Source organism: Mesoplodon densirostris, chromosome 13, assembly GCF_025265405.1.
Source record: "Mesoplodon densirostris isolate mMesDen1 chromosome 13, mMesDen1 primary haplotype, whole genome shotgun sequence".
Classification (NCBI taxonomy): Eukaryota; Metazoa; Chordata; class Mammalia; order Artiodactyla; family Ziphiidae; genus Mesoplodon; species Mesoplodon densirostris.
This window is the reverse complement of record NC_082673.1, coordinates 32,515,146-32,536,220: the sequence shown is the minus strand read 5'-3', so window position 1 is coordinate 32,536,220 and position 21,075 is coordinate 32,515,146. Positions and strand designations below refer to the sequence as shown.

Genomic DNA, 21,075 nt, shown 5'->3' with positions numbered 1-21,075 from the left:
AGTTGATGCCCATGACCACTTACCTGCGGTACATTGTATCTAAAAAATAACTGTGCACTATAAGGGAATAGGCTGTATTTTGTTTTGTATCTGTAAATTTAACTGCATATAGATAATTATCCAGGATGTGTGGCACACTCTTTTCAGTTTGTTTCTATGCTCTTTGTAATGTACATTTTTTGTACATTTGAAAAGGAGAATGTCTATGCTTAGGCCAGTCAACACACTCAATTAAAAAAAATAATCTAACATATTCTTGCTTCCATAAATATAGTTGGACAAGATTTCCCTAAAAATTCCACCAGGATTAATCTCTAAAATCCTAGTCTCTGATATGTAAATGCATATTTGTCACTGAATAGAAGAATTATATATAACAAGCCAAGCATTCTTATTTCAGACAATTGTAAGTCTGCCCCACAAAGTAGTTCTAAGCTGTGTTTCCAATTAGAAGAAATGTGCTTTTGCATCTAAAATACCAAAATATCAATAAATAGTTAGTTAACTGTGGCTCTATGAGGTTAACAGTCTCACTAGGCAAGATTTAATCAATTAATCAACAACACACCTATTGCTTGAATCCACACCAATCTATTGGTTCAAGTTGATTTGATGACAAGAAAAGGCAGCACCAGACGATGCATAAATCTGTCTTATTCTACATTTGTATTTCCAACGAGTCTACTGTCAAAGAGTATGACCTTAACCCATTTTCTAAACTGTTTTCATGTGCTGCAGACAATAATTATTCTAGTAAACTGCTGTTTTTATGTCAAGTCTATGTACTATCTGATTAAATTATATATATCAGGTATCCTGGTGTTTAGTTTGCATTCTTCCTGGATTTCCTTTTTATGTAGAACTGTTCATTTCCACCAAGGGTAACTGCTGCCTCTGAAAATATTTTCTTTTCTAGCTACAACAAATCTTTTTTACTACATAATTGAATTTTAATTTAAAATTCATAGCACCCTGATTGTTGAATGTTATATCATCAATAATTTTGTGTATTCTGTGAATTCTATATTTCATGTTGAGATCAGCATTCAAAATAGTTCTATTTCTATCTGCGAATAGTTTCCAATGAGTTAAAAAGAACATCTCAAGAGAAATGCTAATGCAATCATTTATCTTATTTAGCAAGGGTGGCTCTAAAACATTCTTTTGACCCACATCCAAGTCACAGTTTCATATATTTGTAGCTAGAATATACTATACTGGTTATAGTTGACATGTTATGGTTGGCGATTTCTCATTTTTTGATGTGAAGCAGGGAACTATGAGAGATGTGTCTTTTTTTTTTTTTTTTTTTGTGGTACGCGGGCCTCTCACTGTTGTGGCCTCTCCCGTTGTGGAGCACAGGCTCCGGACGTGCAGGCTCAGCGGCCATGACTCAGGGGCCTAGTCGCTCCACGGTGGGATCTTCCCGGACCAGGGCACGAACCCGTGTCCCCTGCATCGGCAGGAGGACTCTCAACCACTGGGCCACCAAGGAAGCCCCAGATGTGTCTCTTTGAAATTTATAAAGTTACTGCCAAAGAGTTAATGGTTCTGGGTCACTTTGAATGTCCCCATTCTATAAATTCTGCACTGGTTTTCTCAATTCATATAAATAACAAAAAAGTGAGGTATCTCTTTCCCCCAAGAATGAACAGAAAAGAGATTGCCAAAAAATAAAATTTCTCATATGATGGCAGTAGTAGACTGGCTTTGCTTCTAGTGTGTAAATGGAAGCACTGACCTTAGGCTGAATTTAACTACTAAGAATAAATAAAAAGGAAAATAACTCTAATAATCTTGTATATTTGTTTTCTTCCTCAAAAAGTCAGTGAATACGTAGCCCATGATCAATTCAGGGGAAGTGTAGGTTACTGAAATTATTACAGCCTAGGAAATCTAAATAAATGTAAACCTGCCTGACTCAGTGCATTATTGGATGCCTCATTGAATTAATATGTGTCTCTGGCGTTAAGATTTGCAAAGAAACCTCAAAAAATCCAAATATTTGTAGCTCTTTGCCCAACAGACATAATCAAATATTTCTGTATGAAAGACGTTCTCCAGAGGAATAGGAAGAATATATAGAATTTTCCTACATTTCATCTGTAGGAAAACAACTATCCATTACAAAGTATACACCATAACTAGACCAGGTTTTGTACTCTTACAATAATAGCATGGAAAAAGAAAGAAAAGCAACAAGAAAAAAATCTGATAGGAGTATATCTGAGGGAACTTCCTAGAGTGCTCACAGTAATAATGGCCACAAATCCAGCACCTGGCCTATCATGGTGGACTTTAACTCCCGAGTACTACCAGGAAAAAAAATTCTTATAACTCAGCTAAATCAGTCACAATTACATATAAGTGACAGGCCAGCCCCCTGGAGCAGAGAACAGAATGAAGAATGGAAGATGAATCTGAAAAGGCAAATGGAAGATAGCTCATATAATGCCTACCTCATATCACAAAATTCATTCCAAGTATATTATTATTAAACATAAATGGGAAGTATATGCAGACAACAAGAGAGTATCTCTAATACCTGATGCATGGAAAATTCCTTAACCAATTATGAAAAAACAGATTGAGAAATTGGACTCTTTTAAAATTAAGAAATCTGTTCCCAAAAATATACTATTAAGGGAGTAAATTTGTTTGTAGTTTGAAAAACCAAACATCAGAGTGTGAGAAGATATTTATGTTGGCTCACAACCTTGAGAGTTCCCCAGGTGAAATCTGAAACTGGTCCCGGTACATGGAGGACAAAGAGAGACCTAAGAAAGAGTCAGACCACTCCAGATTGGTAGGTGGCAGGTTTAATAAGCAAGGAAACCTATGTACAAAGTTTGGCTTGGGTGCAAAATGAGTAGATCTCTACACCTGCCCACCAGAATCTTAAAGTTTCTAGAGCCTTTAAACTGGGTTCAGTCACGAGTTCAATCCAGATGGTCTCAACAGCACCTTACTCACTCAAGGCTACTGCCTTGAAATAGCTCTGGCTGTGGGAACGGTGGCTCAATCTACATTCCAGAATGAGGGAGGGAGTGAGGAGCCTAGATTCAGCTCTTGAGTCGACCTGCAGTCACGTCCTCTCGATGACCTCCTCCAACAATTTGTAACACTGACAAAGGTACATATCCAAAATATATAAACATTATTCCTAAAAATAATGTTTATATATAACACAACAGAAAATATATAAGAAAGTTGAATGGGCATTTCACAAATAAAAGCATATCTAAATATCCAAAATAAAAACTAATCAACTTTATTAGTAATCAAGAGAAATATAAATTAAAATAAATGAAATACTACCATGCACTCATCAGAGAGGCTAAAGTTAAAGAGATTTTTGAATGCTAAGTATTGATGAGGATGTGGCACAATGGAAATTTTTACACACTGCTTGATGGGAGGTTGTGAAGACTTCGAAAAGCTATTTGGCGGTATCTACTAAATTTGAACATATGCACACTTCACAATCCCACAATTTCACTTCTATGTTTTATCTTCACCAAAAAAAAAAAAAAAAAAAAAGGCTCATAGCAGCATTATATTTGACATAGCCCAAACTAGAAACAACCCAATGTCCACCAATAGCAGAACAAATAAATTGTGGTATATTCATACAGTGGAATATTATGTAACAATGAAAATGCATAAGCAATTGCTACACAGATAAAAGCCAGCAATAGAAGAATACATGTTGTGTAAGTCTACTTATATAAACTTCAAAAGCAGCTTGGCTTAGAGATTACAAGTCAAGATAGTGGTTAGTTTTAGGGAGAGAAAGGGAGTAATGATGGGAGACATAAGCGAGACTTCTGGATTCCTGGTGATATTTTGTTTCTTACCTAGTTAGCGGTTATAAAAGCATATTTACTTTGTGAAAATTCATGATTTGAGTACTTTTAGAAATCATAGGTCACTTAAAAGTTTTTAAAAATTAATGGTGTGCAAATAGGGATATAGGGAAGCCTCTCTGAAGAAGCCAGCCATATAAAGATAAGGAAAAATACATTCATAGGACAAGTAAGCAGCCAGTGCAAAGGCCCTAGGTTGAACAATCCTAAGGAACAGAAAGAAAGCTGCTGTGACAGAGCCTGTGTGAGGGGAAAGTGTGTATAAGGCAGAGCAGGCAAGATCACCTATGCTAGTGTTAAGGCGCTGAGATTTTATACTAAGCACCATTTTTCTGTCTCCAAACCCAAGGATTATTTTACTGTACAGTTGAGAAATGTAAGACCTTAGAAGAAAATTAAAGGGATTGAGGTTGAGAATGAATTTATGAAAGTCTAATAAATATTTTTATGTTCAATTACAACAAAATAAAATTGATCAAGAACACCTCCCACCCCAAAATTAATGGGCTTTTTTCCTTTGAAGAAGGATTTTGCAATAGAACTATATCTCATAAAGACCCTATTATTGTCTCTTGGTTTAAATTATGATCCCAAGAAACTGGTCCAGTTGAGCAGGAGACATGAGCTTGACTAATTATATGACCCTGGCCAAGTCACAACTTCCTTGAGCCTCAGTTCCTTTAACTATAAAATGAAGGGGTTGAGAGTACTATCTTCTAAGACTTTTCCAGCTCTAAAATTCTATTTTTCAAAGTCACTTAAATTCTCACTGCTTTAGTTTTCCACAAGAACAAAGTAACAATAGCTGTTACTCCTTACCTGAAACATTTCCTGGGGATGTCTTCATACGTTAATGCTAAGATGAGTGATACTGTTACCAATAATCCTCACTTTAATTTTCTGAGTATTAACTCTTCTGTTAACTCATTAGAAGCAGAACTCGTAGAGAAGTTACTAAGTAGTGTGACAAAGTAATAATTCTTATGGTAAAACACTGATATGGTTACAGCCCAAAGGTGTTGTGTCATAAAATATAGTGACTATCCATCAATAATGTTTGTTTCTCTTTCAGACTTCCTAAGAAATTTTTCTTAGGAAGAAATTTCAGTCAAATAATATTACCATGATCTCTTTTCTGGTCCTCCCTGCCATGCTTGCAAGCTTTGCTTCTTAATTCATCATTTGTAATAACATACAATAATGAAGCAAACTCTAAGAGATGATCAACGGAAGAAAAATTTGTATACAAACTCAGACAAGACAAAATTTTTATGATACCCCATTAAGAAGTAAAAAGACAAACAGGACATTAAGTATAGAAAAGTATTATCACTAATGATTAAATGTTTGAAGGAGCTATCAATTTTTACTTATGAAATTGGCAAATAGTTTGAAAGTGAAACTACCCCATGTTGGTAGGTATTTGTTGAAATTGGCACTAGCACACATAGCTCAGGGTTTTTTAAACCCATACAAATCTCAGGAATAGCAATTTGGAAATGTGTATCAAGGGTCTTTAAAAGCTTTATCACAGTTTTATATACTATACCAAAAAATTTTTTAAACTAATTCTAAGAATAAAAAATCAAAGTATGATACATATAAACAATGAAATATAAAAAAATATTTTATTTATGAGAAACAGGTTCTGACTTATCATATAATCTCAACTGTTAAAAAGAAGTAGGGAAGTTGAGAAAACATTGAGGAAAAAGCAATATTAATAAAGTTATAAAACTATAAACACTGAATATAAATTTAACCAAAAATAGGGATATGGTTATATTGGTAGAATTAGTGGATGGGGAAGAATGTATATTCCAGAAAAAAAACCAAAAAAACAGACAAAAAAGTGGTTAAAAGAGCTGAAGATAGTTACATGGGAAGATAGCTTTGGAGCAGAGATTTCAGTAGTACTCTTCCCTATATAAATTATATAAACAAATTAGTTTCATAAAAAATAAAAATTAAATGAAAAAAGGCAAAAGGTTGAAATAAATATACCAAAGTATTAATAGAAGTTTTCTTTAGGAAGTTAGTTTTAAATTTTTTTATTCTTTTGTATTCTCACATTTTCTATGATAATCATGTCTTAAAAATCAAAGAGTAGAAAAACAGGAGGGCCTTGTCTTTAATTTGTGTGCTTTACATTTACGTGGTGTTTTTGTTTCATCTCACTTAATCTTCATAACAACTCTGTGAAACAGATATTATAATCCTGAATTTTATCATGAAGAAAATAAGAAGTGATGAAACTTACAAAAGGTAATTTATATAACTACTGGCACTTTTTTTTTCCTACACCACAAGAAGTATTGATAATTTAAAAATAAAGAAGAAAGATGTAGATAGAAGAGAGGAAAACTATGGTTAGTGTTAAAGGTAAAATGGAGACTGGGTATGGTACCCCAGTGAAAGGCAAAATTATTGGAAATATCAAGGCCACTCATTCTAAACCATTTATGTACACAATTTAATGTAACTTATGCACAAAATTAACTGTCAATGTAATAAGGATTTGCATATCAGGCTTACAGCATATAAATTCAAACAGGAAAACTAGATTCCTTTGAAGATCTATTCAGAGGAGGTAAGATAGAAGCTGGTCCCCTCTCTTGGTAATTCAGGCAATTGGGAAAGTCAGTCTAGTGAGCATGTAATGAGTGATTCCTATGAAAGCAAAATACTGATTTTTCATATAAACTCAAAATTATAGCTTGAGACTGTGGCTTTCTTATTATTTGATTCTTAGGATGACAAATTAGTCAAACCAAATATGGAATGAAATGAAATTATACATAAAAATATTTTATGAGCTTTGCTCATCTTCTCTACATGAGAATATATACTTTATTTTTTTAGCATTTCCTATTCCAGTACACTTAATTTTTTTATAACAACAATTTATTTAAAAAAATTTTTTTTTCTATTCTTTTTCAAAGTCTTTTCCCATTTAGGTTATTACAGAATATTGAGCAGAGTTCCCTGTGCTATACAGAAGGTCTTTACTGGCTACCTATCCTAAATATCACAATGTGTACATGTCAATCTGAAACTCCCAGTCTATCCCTCCCCACCTCCCCACCCCCTGGTAACCATAAATTCATAGAGAATATATATGTTAAAAGCTGAGATGGAATGCTATCTCCTAGGTGTCACTTTCCCTAAACTCTGGAGACAGATTGAATTACTTCCCCCTCCACACTATAACACTGCTGGAATATTTATCACAATGAATCATAAATAATTATTTACAGGTCTATCTATCCTGCTAGATAATGAGTTTTAAGAGGGCAAAGGTTGTAGATTATTCATGTTTTATTCTCAGTACCAAATAAAATGTCTGGCTACAAAATAGGTCCCGGCAAGAACTTATTTGAATTAATACTGAGCTATCTAATGAAGACAATTCATAAGTCCAATGAAAAGGAAATACACTGAAAAGACAAGAGTCCATTAGATTTACTGTAAATCCTCTACTTTCTTTTAGGCACCATCACCAAAGACATGGTTTTAATATATAATTCAAATACTACTTTCACCATTAAGTTACTCCTGATTTTTCCAGGTTACAAATATCTGTTCCTTTCTCTGCACTTCCAGTCTCGTTTCACCTCTATCAAAAGCCTTCACTCGGGCTTCCCTGGTGGCGCAGTGGTTGGGAGTCCGCCTGCCGATGCAGGGGACACGGGTTCGTGCCCCGTTCCGGGAGGATCCCACGTGCCGCGGAGCGGCTGGGCCCGTGAGCCATGGCCACTGACCTGCACGTCCGGAGCCTGTGTTCCGCAACGGGAGAGGCCACAACAGTGAGAGGCCCGCATACCGCAAAAAAAAAAAAAAAAAAAAAAAAGCCTTCACTCACTTTCCTCTTTTTATTTTTAAAAAATTCTTTAAAGGGACAACATCCCATCTTATTTATCTTTTAATATACAAGATCTACCTACCATTGGCCTAGCATATAATACACGCTCAATGTTTGCTATGTAACAATTTATTAGACTTGAAAATATTCAAAAGATTATAGACAGTTTGTATAATTTCCATTATAACCAAGATGAAGGCCGGAGTAGTCTTAGGAGCCTTTCGTCTTCCTGATGAGTCCTTCTATTGTGTCCCACTGCTCCCTGGTGACCTACCACAAAAAGAAAAAGTCAATTTAATGAGTTTCTTGTGTGTTTTTAAAGCTTAGTATCCTCACTGCCAATATTATATTATACTCACAAAATGGTATTACCTTCCTCAGACTGTTGAATTCCCCTGAAATAAATACTTCCTCACCACCATCAAATCTAATTACCTGAAAAATAATAATAAAAGCTGTGAAACTAACTTCTTTTAAAAAGTTTCTGAACCATTAGTCATTTCTCCATCCTAACTGGATAGAATATTTCCTTGGCACTTTCAATCAAAGCCTAAATTTTAAGGACAAAACTGATGACTAAACCAAAATTGATTTACTCTCTTTAAAGTCCTCTCTCCATCATTTCTACAATTTCAAATTATACCCAATCTTAAAGTTCATCTTAGAGGCATGTCTACCAGAGTGATTTGCATTTAATAAAATTAATTTATCAATGAATCAATTCCATAAGCTAAACAATATATATTAATATTTCTATATTATAAATAATATACTAAATATAGCTAATTAAATATTTTAAATCATATTTACATTCAACATCGTCAGGATTGGTTCTACAATCCACCTCCCCACCCCAAATCCACCTCCCAAAAAAGTTGAGAGACAACAATGCTTACAGCTCCATTAATCCAAGAAGCATAATCACTACAAAGGAAAGCAGCAAGATTTGCAAGTTCTTCCACAGTTCCTAGCCGACCACAGGGAATTCTGTCAATCAATTCTTTCTCAAAAGCTCCAGTTGGGTCAAGACGGCTAAAGGCACCCTTAGGAATTAAGAAAATAATTAGGTTGCTTTTTTTTTTAATACAACCTCTTTCCTATTTAAGAAACAAAATTTGCAGTAAATGGAATGTTACTATGGCAGCCTGTTCATACCTTAGTACTTGTAAGCAACAGAGAGGTTTGCCAAATTCTTCCATATTCATTTTAGCCAATATTGACCTTTAAAAAACCACTAGAAAGGACACAAGGAAAAAGAAAAACTAGATTGGAGGGACTCCATGATTCTCCTCCAAGGTATTTCTAAATGGGCTTAGGAGAATACCATGCTTCATTTCCAGAACGTTTCTGCAGTGATTCAGCCGTGTGGAGGACAGGCTCTTAGTGCTCCAGCCAGGAGTCAGGGCTGTGTCACTGAGGTGGGAGAGCCACATTCAGAACACTGGTACACAAGACACCTCCCAGCTCCATGTAATATCAACCGGGGAAAATCTCCCACAGACCTCCATCTAAATGCCAAGACACAGCTCCACTCAATGACCAGAAAGCTACAGTGCTGGACACCCTATGCCAAACAACTAGCAAGACAGGAACAGGGCCCCATCCATTAGCACAGAGGCTGCTGAAAATCATAATAAGGCCACAGACACCCCAAAACACACCACCAGACGTGGACCTGCCCACCAGAAAGACAAGATCCAGCTTCATCCACCAGAACATAGGCACAAGTTCCCTCCACCAGGGAGCCTACACAATCCACTGAACCAACCTTAGCCACTGGGGACAGACACCAAAAACAACAGAAACTACGAACCTGCAGCCTGTGAAAAGGAGACCACAAACACAGTAAGATAAGCAAAATGAGAAGACAGAGAAACACACAGCAGATGAAGGAGCAAGGCAAAACCCCACGAGACCTAACAAATGAGGAGGAAATAGGCAGTCTACCTGAAAAAGAATTAAGAACAATGATAGTAAAGATGATCCAAAATCTTGGAAATAGAATGGAGAAAATACAAGAAATGTTTAACAAGGACCTATAAGAACTAAAGAGCAAACAAACAGAGATGAACAACACGATAAATGAAATTAAAAATTCTCTAGAAGGGATCAATAGCAAAATAACTGAGGTAGAAGAACACATAAGTGACCTGGAAGATAAAATAGTGGAAATAACTACTGCAGAGCAGAATAAAGAAAAAAGAATGAAAAGAATAGAGGAGAGTCTCAGAGACCTCTGGGAAAATATTAAACACACTAAAATTCGAATTATACGGGTCCCAGAAGAAGAAGAGAAAAAGAAAGGGACTGAGAAAATATTTGAAGAGATTATAGCTGAAAACTTGCCTAATATGGGAAAGGAAATAGTTAATCAAGTCCAGGAAGCACAGTGAGCCCCATAAAGGATAAATCCAAGGAGAAACACGCCAAGACACATATTAATCAAACTATCAAAAATTAAATACAAAGAACAAATAAAAACAGCAAGGGAAAAGCAACAAGTAACACATAAAGGAATCCCCATAAGGTGAATTTTCAGCAGAAACTCTGCAAGCCAGAAGGTAGTGGCAGGACATATTTAAAGTGATGAAATGCAAAAACCTACAACCAAGATTACTCTACCCAGCAAGGATCTCATTCAGATTTGACGGAGAAATTAAAAGCTGTACAGACAAACAAAAGCTAAGAGAGTTCAGAACCACTAAACCAGCTTTACAACAAATGCTAAAGGAACTTCTCTAGGCAGGAAACACAAGAGAAGGAAAAAAACCTACAATAATAAACCCAAAACAATTAAGAAAATGGTAATGGGAACATACATATCGATAATTACCTTAAATGTAAATGGATTAAAAGCTCCAATGAAAAGACATAGACTGGCTGAATGGATACAAAAACAAGACCCATTTATATGCTGTCTACAAGAGACCCACTCCAGACCTAAGGACACATACAGACTGAAAATGAAGGGATGGAAAAAGATATTCCATGCAAATGGAAATCAAAAGAAAGCTGGAGTAGCAATTGTCATATCAGACAAAATAGATTTTAAAACAAATACTATTACAAAAGACAAAGAAGGACACTACATAATGATCAAGGGATCAATCCAAGAAGAAGATATAACAATTACAAATATTTATGCACCCAACATTGGAGCACATCAATACATAAGGCAAATACTAACAGCCATAAAAGGGGAAATCGACAGTAACACAATCATAGTAGGGGACTTTAACACCTCACTTTCACCAATGAACAGATCATCCAAAATGAAGATAAACAAGGAAACACAAGCTTTAAATGATACATTAAACAAGATGGACTCATAGGATATTCCATCCAAAAACAACAAAATACACATTCTTCTCAAGGGTTCATGGAACATTCTCCAGGATAGATCATATCTAGGGTCACAAATCAAGCCTTGGTAAATTTAAGAAAATTGAAATCATATCAAGTATCTTTTCTGACCACGCTATGAGACTAGATATCAGTTACACAAAAAAATCTGTAAGAAATACAAACACATGGAGGCTAAACAACACACTACTTAATAAGCAAGAGATCATTGAAGAAACCAAAGAGAAAATCAAAAAATACCTAGAAACAAATGACAATGAAAACACAATGACCCAAAACCTATGGGATGCAGCAAAAGCAGTTCTGAGAGGGAAGTTTATAGCTATACAAGCCTATATTAAGAAACAAGAAATATCTCAAATAAACAACCTGAACTTACACCTAAAGCAGTTAGAGAAAGAAGAATAAAAAACATCCAACGTTAGCAGAAGGAAAGAAATCATAAAGATCAGATCAGAAATAAATAAAAAAGAAATGAAGGAAATGATAGTGAAGGTCAATAAAACTAAAAGCTGGTTCTTTGAGAAGATAAACAAAATTGATAAACCATTAGCCAAACTTATCAAGAAAAAAAGGGAGAAGACTCAGATCAATAGAATTAAAATGAAAAAGGAGAAGTAACAATTGACACTTCAGAAATACAAAGGATCATGAGAGATTACTGCAAGCAACTCTATGCCAAGAAAATGGACAACCTGGAAGAAATGGACAAATTCTTAGAAATGCACAACCTGCCAAGACTGAATCAGGAAGAAATAGAAAATATGAACAGACCAACACAAGCACTGTAATTGAAACTGTGATTAAAAATCTTCCAACGGGGCTTCCCTGGTGGCGCAGTGGTTGAGAGTCCGCCTGCCGATGCAGGGGACATGGGTTCTTGCCCCGGTCCGGGAAGATCCCACATGCCATGGAGCGGCTGGGCCCGTGAGCCATGGCCGCTGAGCCTGCACATCTGGAGCCTGTGTTCCGCAACGGGAGAGGCCACAACAGTGAGAGGCCTGCGTAACGCCAAAAAAAAAAAAAAAAATCTTCCAACAAACAAAAGCCCAGGACCAGATGGCTTCACAGGCGAATTCTATCAAACATTTCGAGAAGAGCTAACACCTATCCTTCTCAAACTCTTCCAAAATATAGCAGAGAGAGGAACACTCTGAAACTCATTCTACAAGGCCACCATCACTCTGATACCAAAACCAGACAAAGATGTCACAAAGAAAGAAAACTAGAGGCCAATATCACTGATTAACATAGATGCAAAAATCAACAAAGTACTAGCAAACAGAATCCAACAGCACATTAAAAGGATCATACATTATGATCAAGTGGGGTTTATCCCAGGAATGCAAGGATTCTTCAATATACGCAAATCAATCTACGTGATACACCATATTAACAAACTGAAGAAGAAAAACCATATGATCATCTCAATAGATTCAGAGAAAGCTTTCGACAAAATTCAACACCCATTTATGATAAAAACCCTCCATAAAGTAGGCATAGAGGGGACTGTCCTCAACATAATAAAGGCCAGATATGACAAATCCACAGCCAACATCGTCCTTAATAGTGAAAAACTGAAACCATTTCCACTAAGATCAGGAACAAGATAAGCCAAATCTCACCACTATTATTCAACATAGTTTTGGAAGTTTTAAGCACAGCAATCAGAGAAGAAAAAGAAATAAAAGGAATACAAATTGGAAAAGAAGTAAAGCTGTCACTGTTTGCAGATGACATGATACTATACTTACAGAATCCTAAAGATGCTACCAGAAAACTGCTAGAGCTAATCAATGAATTTGGTAAAGTAGCAGGATACAAAATTAATGCACAGAAATCTCTGGCATTTCTATACATTAATGATGAAAAATCAGAAAGTGATATTAAGAAAACACTCCCATTTATCACTGCAACAAAGGAATAAAATATCTAGGAATAAACCTACCTAAGGAGACAAAAGACCAGTATGCAGAAAATTATAAAAGACCGATGAAAGAAATTAAAGATGATTCAAATACATTGAGAGATATACCATGTTCTTGGATTGGAAGAATCAACAATGTGAAAAATGGTTCTACTACCCAAAGCAATCTACAGATTCAATGCAATCCCTATCAAACTACCAATGGCATTTTTCACAGAACTAGGACAAAAAATTTCACAATTTGCATGGAAACACGAAAGACCCCAAATAGTCAAAGCAATCTTGAGAACGAAAAACGGAGCTGGAGGAATCAGGCTCCCTGACTTCAGACTATACTACAAAGCTACAGTAATCAAGACAGTATGGTATTGGCACAAAAACAGAAATATAGATCAATGGAACAGGATAGAAAGCCCAGAGGTAAACCCACGCACATATGGTCACCTTACCTTTGATAAAGGAGGCAAGAATATACAGTGGAGAAAAGACAGCCTCTTCAATAAGTGGTGCTGGGAAAACTGGACAGCTACATGTAAAAGGATGAAATTAGAACACTCCCTAACACCATACACAAAAATAAACCCTAAATGGATTAAAGACCTAAATGTAAGGCCAGACACCATCAAACTCTAGGGGAAAACACAGGCAGAACATAAATCACCACAAGATCCTTTTTGATCCACCTCCTAGAGAAATGGAAATAAAAACAAAAATAAACAAATGGGACCTAATGAAACTTAAAAGTTTTTTCACAGCAAGGGAAACAATAAACAAGATGAAAAGACAACCCTCAGAATGGGAGAAAATATTTGCAAATGAAGCAACTGACAAAGGATTAATCTCCAAAACATACATGCGACTCATGAAGCTCAATATCAAAAAAACAAACAACCCAATCCAAAAAATGGGCAGAAGACCTAAATAGACATTTCTCCAAAGAAGATATGCAGACTGCCAATAAACACATGAAAGAATGTTCAACATCATTAATCATTAGAGAAATGCCAATCAAAACTACAATGTGATATCATCTCACACCAGTCAGAATGGCCATCATCAAAAAATCTACAAACAGGGCTTCCTTGGTGGTGCAGTGGTTGAGAATCTGCCTGCTAATGCAGGGGACACGGGTTTGAGCCCTGGTCTGGGAGGATCCCACATGCCACGGAGCAACTAGGCCCGTGAGCCACAACTACTGAGCCTGCGCATCTGGAGCCTGTGCTCCACAACAAGAGAGTCCATGATAGTGAGAGGCCCACGTACCATGATGAAGAGTTGCCCCAGCTTGCCACAACTAAAGAAAGCCCTCGTGCAGAAAAGAAGACCCAACACAGCAAAAATAAATTAATTAATTAATAAACTCCTACCCACAACATCTTAAAAAAAAAAAAGGGGGAAGCATCTTTAAACTCTCCTTAAGAAAAAAAAAATCTACAAACAATAAATGCTGGAGAGGGTGTGGAGAAAAGGGAACCCTCTTGCACTGTTGGTGGGAATGTAAATTGATACAGCCACTATGGAGAACAGTATGGAGGTTCCTTAAAAAACTACAAATAGAACTACCATATGACCCAGCAATCCCACTACTGGGCATATACCCTGAGAAAACCATAATTCAAAAAGAGTCATGTAGCAAAATGTTCATTGAATCTCTATTTACAATAGCCAGGGCATGGAAGCAACCTAAGTGTGTCCATCAACTGATGAATGGATAAAGAAGATGTGGCACATATATACAATGGAATATTACTCAGCCATAAAAAGGAATGAAACTGAGTTATTTGTAGTGAGGTGGATGGACCTAGAGTCTGTCATACAGAGTGAAGTAAGTCAGAAAGAGAAAAATAAATACTGTATGCTAACACATATATAAGGAATCAAAGAAAAAAAAAACAGGTCTGAAGAACCTACGGGTAAGACGGGAATAAAGATGCAGACCTACTAGAGAATGGACTTGCAGATACAGGGAGGGGGACGGGTAAGCTGGGACACAGTGAGAGAGTGGCATGGACATATATACACTACGAAACATAAAATAGATAGCTAGTGGGAAGGAGCTGCATAGCACAGGGAGATCAGCTCGGTGCTTTGTGACCACCTAGAGGGGTGGGATAGGGAGGGTAGGAGCGAGGGAGATGTAAGAGAGAAGAGATATGGGGACATATTTATAACTGATGCACTTTGTTATAAAGCAGAAACTGACACCACTGTTAAGCAATTATACTCTAATAAAGATGTTTAAAAACACACTAGAAAATATAACTTTTACCTTAGTTTCTTCATATGTATAATGAGGATGCCTGTCTTAGCTATCTTACAAAATTGTTGTCTGAGAAATGAGAAAATGCATATGAAAGTACTCCGAAATATGTACAAATTTAGTGTGGTGGAGGTAGGGCTGCTACTGTCATTTGATTTAGTAAACACAGGAAAATGATTCAAGTAGGAAATATTTAAGAGGAAATTCCTTTTCTTCTCCTTTCTTCTCAAAATAATAGAAAAGGAAGAAAAAAGTATGTAGGTATATTAAATTCAAGCAGATTCCAGAGAGAGAAAAACCATAACTAAATTTGCCAAACAATTTCTGCCTTCTGTTAATGATAAAAAGGAGCAGACCAAGATAAAGTATGCATGCGTGTTGATTAATAAGAATAATTGGCTTTTTCTCTACCAGTGCCTGGAAGTCTAGGTGACAACTCTCTTCAGTAACACAGATATGAGACATAGCAAGCACACACAGGCTCCTTGTGAGCACTTCAGCTCTCCCTAGGCAGGTATAAAGCATCAAAGACAAACGGTAGACAAAGGTCCCAATCCGGGTTCTATCAGTGCTTGCTAGAGAGTTTCTATATTTCAATTTTCTTTTAATCTCTTTAAAACTATATGCATGTTATTTGCATAAAACTTACACCTATATTGCTAGACTAAAAGCTCCTTGATGGCAAGCATCTGTCACAAATGTTTTTGTATCTTTCTTATTAGCACCTTTGCATACAGAAGGCACTCAGTAAATACATGTTAAATAAATAACAAAATGCAGATGATCTTTCCTAGATACTGAGGTCCTAGAAAGAAGTTTCTATGACTATATATAAGATAGTGCTTAGCACAGTGCTATTCTGAATCATGTGTTTTAATATGTGCCTTTGAATTATTTTTCCATTAATTTTATTATTTTTTATTACAGAAGTGCCAAACAAATAAGATATTCAGTCAAGTTTCACTCACTCAGGTAGTTTTTCTTTCCATTTTCCACGCTTCAAACTGCTAAATAAATTAATACAACCATCTCCATATTAATATTTAATACCCCAGAACCATCTACAAGCCAAATACTCCTTTGCATTATTTTCAGTTTATACAACAGAAGCAACTTAGCAAATTTCACCTGGGCCTTCAGAGAAACATCCCAGTTGGGATTATAAATTCTTGCTTTACAGGGGAACAAAAAGAAGTATGAGAGTGAAGTCATTTGGGGTAATGTGAGAGAACAGAGAACCTGTGAACCTTTTAAGCAACATCTGTAACAGCATTAGTGATAATTATGAGTTGCAATATCTGATTTCAGGTGAAATGCATGCCATCAGGATTTTTAATCAGAGAGACATGGGAACTAGAAGATGTGCATAACAGTGTTTGAAAGTGAAAAGGCACAGACATGTGTCAAAGAAAGTGTTGCCTATAACAAGACCAAGCTTATATGATAAATTTCTAAAGCATCTCTTAAATTTAAAATATAGTTACATTTCCATTTTAAAAAAGGATGTCAAAGTAAGAACCTTTAAAATATAGTAAAAATTAAGAAATATAACACAATAACAGATCATTAAAGCAAATCAGACAAAATGCCAAAATTGATGGCATAAAAGATCCCAGAAAGATTACGACACTGAAATAGACCTTATCAAGGAGTTGTATAGCTGCTGTATTCTTGCCCATCTCCTTATTTCTTATTTTGGATAATGGCAAAACCCTCTTCCCTTCCACCAGGGCTCCAAACTAAGGTATCATGGAAAATCCTGCACACATCAGAATCTATCTACTATCTTTCACGCCTTAATCACTCAAAATGTGATCATAAGCAAACCAAAACTTACTTTGGTTTTTATAGGCCCCGGTTGAATCACGTTGAATCTCATTCCATATTTACCCCATTCAGCTGCAAGAGACCTAAAAATTAAAATAAACAACACAGATTCTAAAATATCATACTATATATTAAAAATACTAATAACCAAGACTGCATGCTTATTAAATGCCAGAGACTACAACTCCAATAGGTAGGTACTATTATTATCCCCCCTGTTACAGACAAGGAAACTGAGGCACAGAGAAGTTAAATCATTTGCTCTGGGTCATATGGCTAGTGAGTCAACCTGTAGCAGTCTAGCTCTAGAGTTTGTGTCCTTAATCACACTCTGCTGTACTATCTACCATTTACATTTTAGTGTCCTTAAGCACTAGGCTAGATGACCTACTATTCACATTTTGAACGAAGTCCAATATCAATACACACCTTTGAAAAGGGTATCGTTATTTAGCATAAAGAAGGAAGAGATTCACGTCTCTCCCCCACATTTTCTGGAGTTCAGTCCTGCACTTATAAAGTTCAACGTAACTTTACTCATAGTACATTAGATTACAATGTTTGCAACATTACAAGTGCCTTAATTGAGTAAGAGATGGATTACATAGGTTTAAAATATTAACCATATCATGTCTAAATAGGCTTTAATACAATTGTTGAACTGAGCTAAAAAGGAAATAAGAATCTAAAAGAATCTTGCTAAATGCCCTGAAGCAAAATAGAACTCTAATAGCAAACATGAAACCCTGAAGAAGCAACCTGTTTTAAAAGCCTACTTGGGACTTCCCTGGTGGTGCAGTGGTTAAGAATCTGCCTGCCAATGCAGGGGACAAGGGTTCGAGCTCTGCTCCGGGAAGATCCCCCATGCCGTGGAGCAACTAAGCCCATGCACCACAACTACTGAGCCTGAGCTCTAGACCCCAAGAGCCACAACTACTGAGCCTGAGTGCCACAATTACTGAAGCCCATGCGCCTAGAGCCCATGCTCCGCAACAAGAGAAGCCACTGCAATGAGAAGCCCGTGCACCGCAACAAAGAGTAGCCCCCACTTGCTGCAACAAGAGAAAGCCCATGCGCAGCAATGAAGACCCAATGCAGCCAAAAATAAATTTTAAAAAAAGCTTACTTGATATGTCTAACTTTTATTACCTAAACTTACTTTAGAAATTTATATTCATATGTATATTTGCATGCATATATACTTAATCTACTTTCAAAAAATGATTTAATGTAACTTAAGGAATACATATAATGCAAATGAAGAAGATAAAATTACTTGAAAAGAAAGAAAACAAACAAAACAAGGATAAGGAAATATAAAGAAGTCGAGAATGAAACTTATAACTAAATGTATTGTGATATTCCATATAATTATAATAGGCAGGTCAAAAACTTGTATCTACTCCTTCCATGATGCTATGCAAAAGGTAAGCCTAATCAGTTACACAATTCACACTGCCCATAACGAAAAAAGCAAGCTAATCTCTCAGGAAAAACACAATTGTTTCCGACAAAAAAATTTAATAAAACATTTCTTCCAAGAAAACGTATAAAAGGAAAATTGTGTAGTATAGTAATGTCCTTAAGACACTGTATCCTTGCAATAGATACAAAGGGATAAGTTTTGTGTAATTATAAGATCTCCATTAACATAAGCTCTATGTAATTATAAGATAATCACTAAGATAAGCATTAACATTAACAATGCTTTATAAAGCAATGTTTTATAAAGCATAACATAAGCTCTATGTAATTATAAGATAATCACTAAGCAATGTTTTATAAATGTTTTATAAAGCATATGTTTTATAAAGCATAACATAAGCTCTATGTAATAAGATAATCACTAAGATAAGCATTAACACTAAGATAAGCATTAACACTAAGATAAGCATTAACATTAACAATGCTTTATAAAGCAATGTTTTATAAGGCATTGTGTTCCAAGTACAGTCTGTTAAATCTGATTAATCCACTGGTGCATTTTAGAGAAATGGGCTGCATCTCTTTCAGGCAAATCATACATAAAAACTGCTTTTCTGAGTGATACCTTTGACAGAGTCCAAGACCATACCTATCCTGGGTATGTACTTGTAGTGCACCTACTAGATTGCTAGGGAAGTAGTAGCTGTGTGTCTTAACAGAATTACTGAGCTGAGCAGAGTTTACAGCATTCTGTGAAAAACTTTCCAAGCTATTAAGGAAACTGGCTTAAGAAGAAAAGCCATGCTATCTCTATTCATAGGTGCAGCAGATAAATGTGTTCTAGTGCTAGCTCTTTTAACCTAGTTTATATTCTCAAGATCTGTTGTTAAAAAACTACAAATAGAACTACCATATGACCCAGCAATCCCACTACTAGGCATATACCCTGAGAAAACCATAATTCAAAAAGAGACATGTACCAAAATGTTCATTGCAGCTCTATTCACAATAGCCCGGAGCTGGAAACAACCTAAGTGTCCATCATCGGATGAATGGATAAAGAAGATGTGGCACATATATACAATGGAATATTACTCAGCCATAAAAAGAAACGAAACTGAGCTATTTGTAATGAGGTGGATAGACCTAGAGTCTGTCATACAGAGTGAAGTAAGTCAGAAAGAGAAAGACAAATACCGTATGCTAACACATATATACGGAATTAAAAAAAAATGTCATGAAGAACCTAGGGGTAAAACGGGAATAAAGACACAGACCTACTTGAGAATGGACTTGAGGATATGGGGAGAGGGAAGGGTAAGCTGTGACAAAGCGAAAGAGAGGCCTACTTGAGAATGGACTTGAGGATATGGGGAGGGGGAAGGGTAAGCTGTGACAAAGCGAAAGAGAGGCATGGACATATATACACTACCAAACGTAAGGTAGATAGATAGTGGGAAGCAGCCGCAGAGCACAGGGAGATCAGCTCGATGCTTTGTGACAGCCTGGAGGGGTGGGATGGGGAGGGTGGGAGGGAGGGAGATGCATGAGGGAAGGGATGTGGGAACAGATGTATATGTATGACTGATTAACTTTGTTATAAAGCAGAAACTAATAAAAAAAAAAAAGATCTGTTGTAACATGAGGAATCCACCTCACTGGCTCACTCTGCATGTTAAGATGCTAAGTACAGTATCCTCAATAATGTTAACCATTATTGTTTTTCAATCAACAGGTGTTTATTGTGAGCTTACTATATGCCAATAGCCTCAAATAAAGAAAGGCAGCCCTGCTTTCAGGAGATGGTCCCTCTCTCAAGAGAGGTCACTTTAGTTGTATAATGAACTAGATACTACTATCCTGGAAACTGTGTAATATGTGCTAAGACTACTTAAAGGAAGAAGTATCTATGCCTTCCTGAAGTACATGGAAGGCTTCCCTCAGGAGGTGATAATTGTGCTGACACTTGAAGAAAGATTAGGAGTTTTTTGTGGGAGTAAGGGGGAAAGAAGAGGATGGGAGATCTTAGAAGGTAGGGTGGAGAAAAGAAGACAGCCCGGGCATATGGGCCAGTGTGAGTAAAGGACAAAGGCATAAACAACATGCAGTATTCAGGGACCTACAAGACCTTATCTGGTATGACTGTGTACTACAAAATATGAAAGAGGGCTGGGGAGGAAGGTACACATTTACTGAGCATCTGCTATGTGCAATTCACTACACAGTAATACCAAAAAAGCAGCACAGAAGCATAGTCCTTAAAAGACATGAAATTGAAACCTCTAACAAGAGTCAAAGATCTCGACAAAACAAATATTGTACAAATGGTGCCAAAATAGTCAAGTTCAAATCCCTTATTTCCAATACCATTTGACCTTAAAAAAACCCCCCAAAAACGGTAATTATCTCTATCCAAACTAAACTGCTGAGTAAAGTATAACTTCTTTGTATCTCAAACAAATGTGTATTACTGGTTTAAATGTTAAAAAGAATCTTGAGACTACTCGAAAAAGAGAAGAATTATGTAGTTCTACAAGAACTAAGC

At 36.1% G+C, this 21,075-nt stretch overlaps 1 protein-coding gene across 3 annotated transcripts in view; it reads right to left on the bottom strand.

Moving 5' to 3' along the window:
* Nucleotides 1–7,841: 7,841 nt before the first annotated feature.
* The window catches only part of DECR1 (2,4-dienoyl-CoA reductase 1), a 47,656-nt gene continuing 34,422 nt past the window's right edge, over nt 7,842–21,075 (bottom strand). For 2 of the 3 annotated variants that reach the window (XM_060116362.1, XM_060116361.1), the window contains exons 7-10: nt 17,116–17,188; nt 8,625–8,771; nt 8,088–8,163; nt 7,842–7,998 (exon numbers count right to left, since the gene is read on the bottom strand). In XM_060116362.1, coding sequence (XP_059972345.1) covers nt 7,910–7,998; nt 8,088–8,163; nt 8,625–8,771; nt 17,116–17,188 — 385 coding nt within the window. In that variant the 3' untranslated portion in view covers nt 7,842–7,909. The remainder of the gene's footprint in view (nt 7,999–8,087; nt 8,164–8,624; nt 8,772–17,115; nt 17,189–21,075) is intronic. The other variant, XM_060116363.1, reaches the window with a different exon arrangement.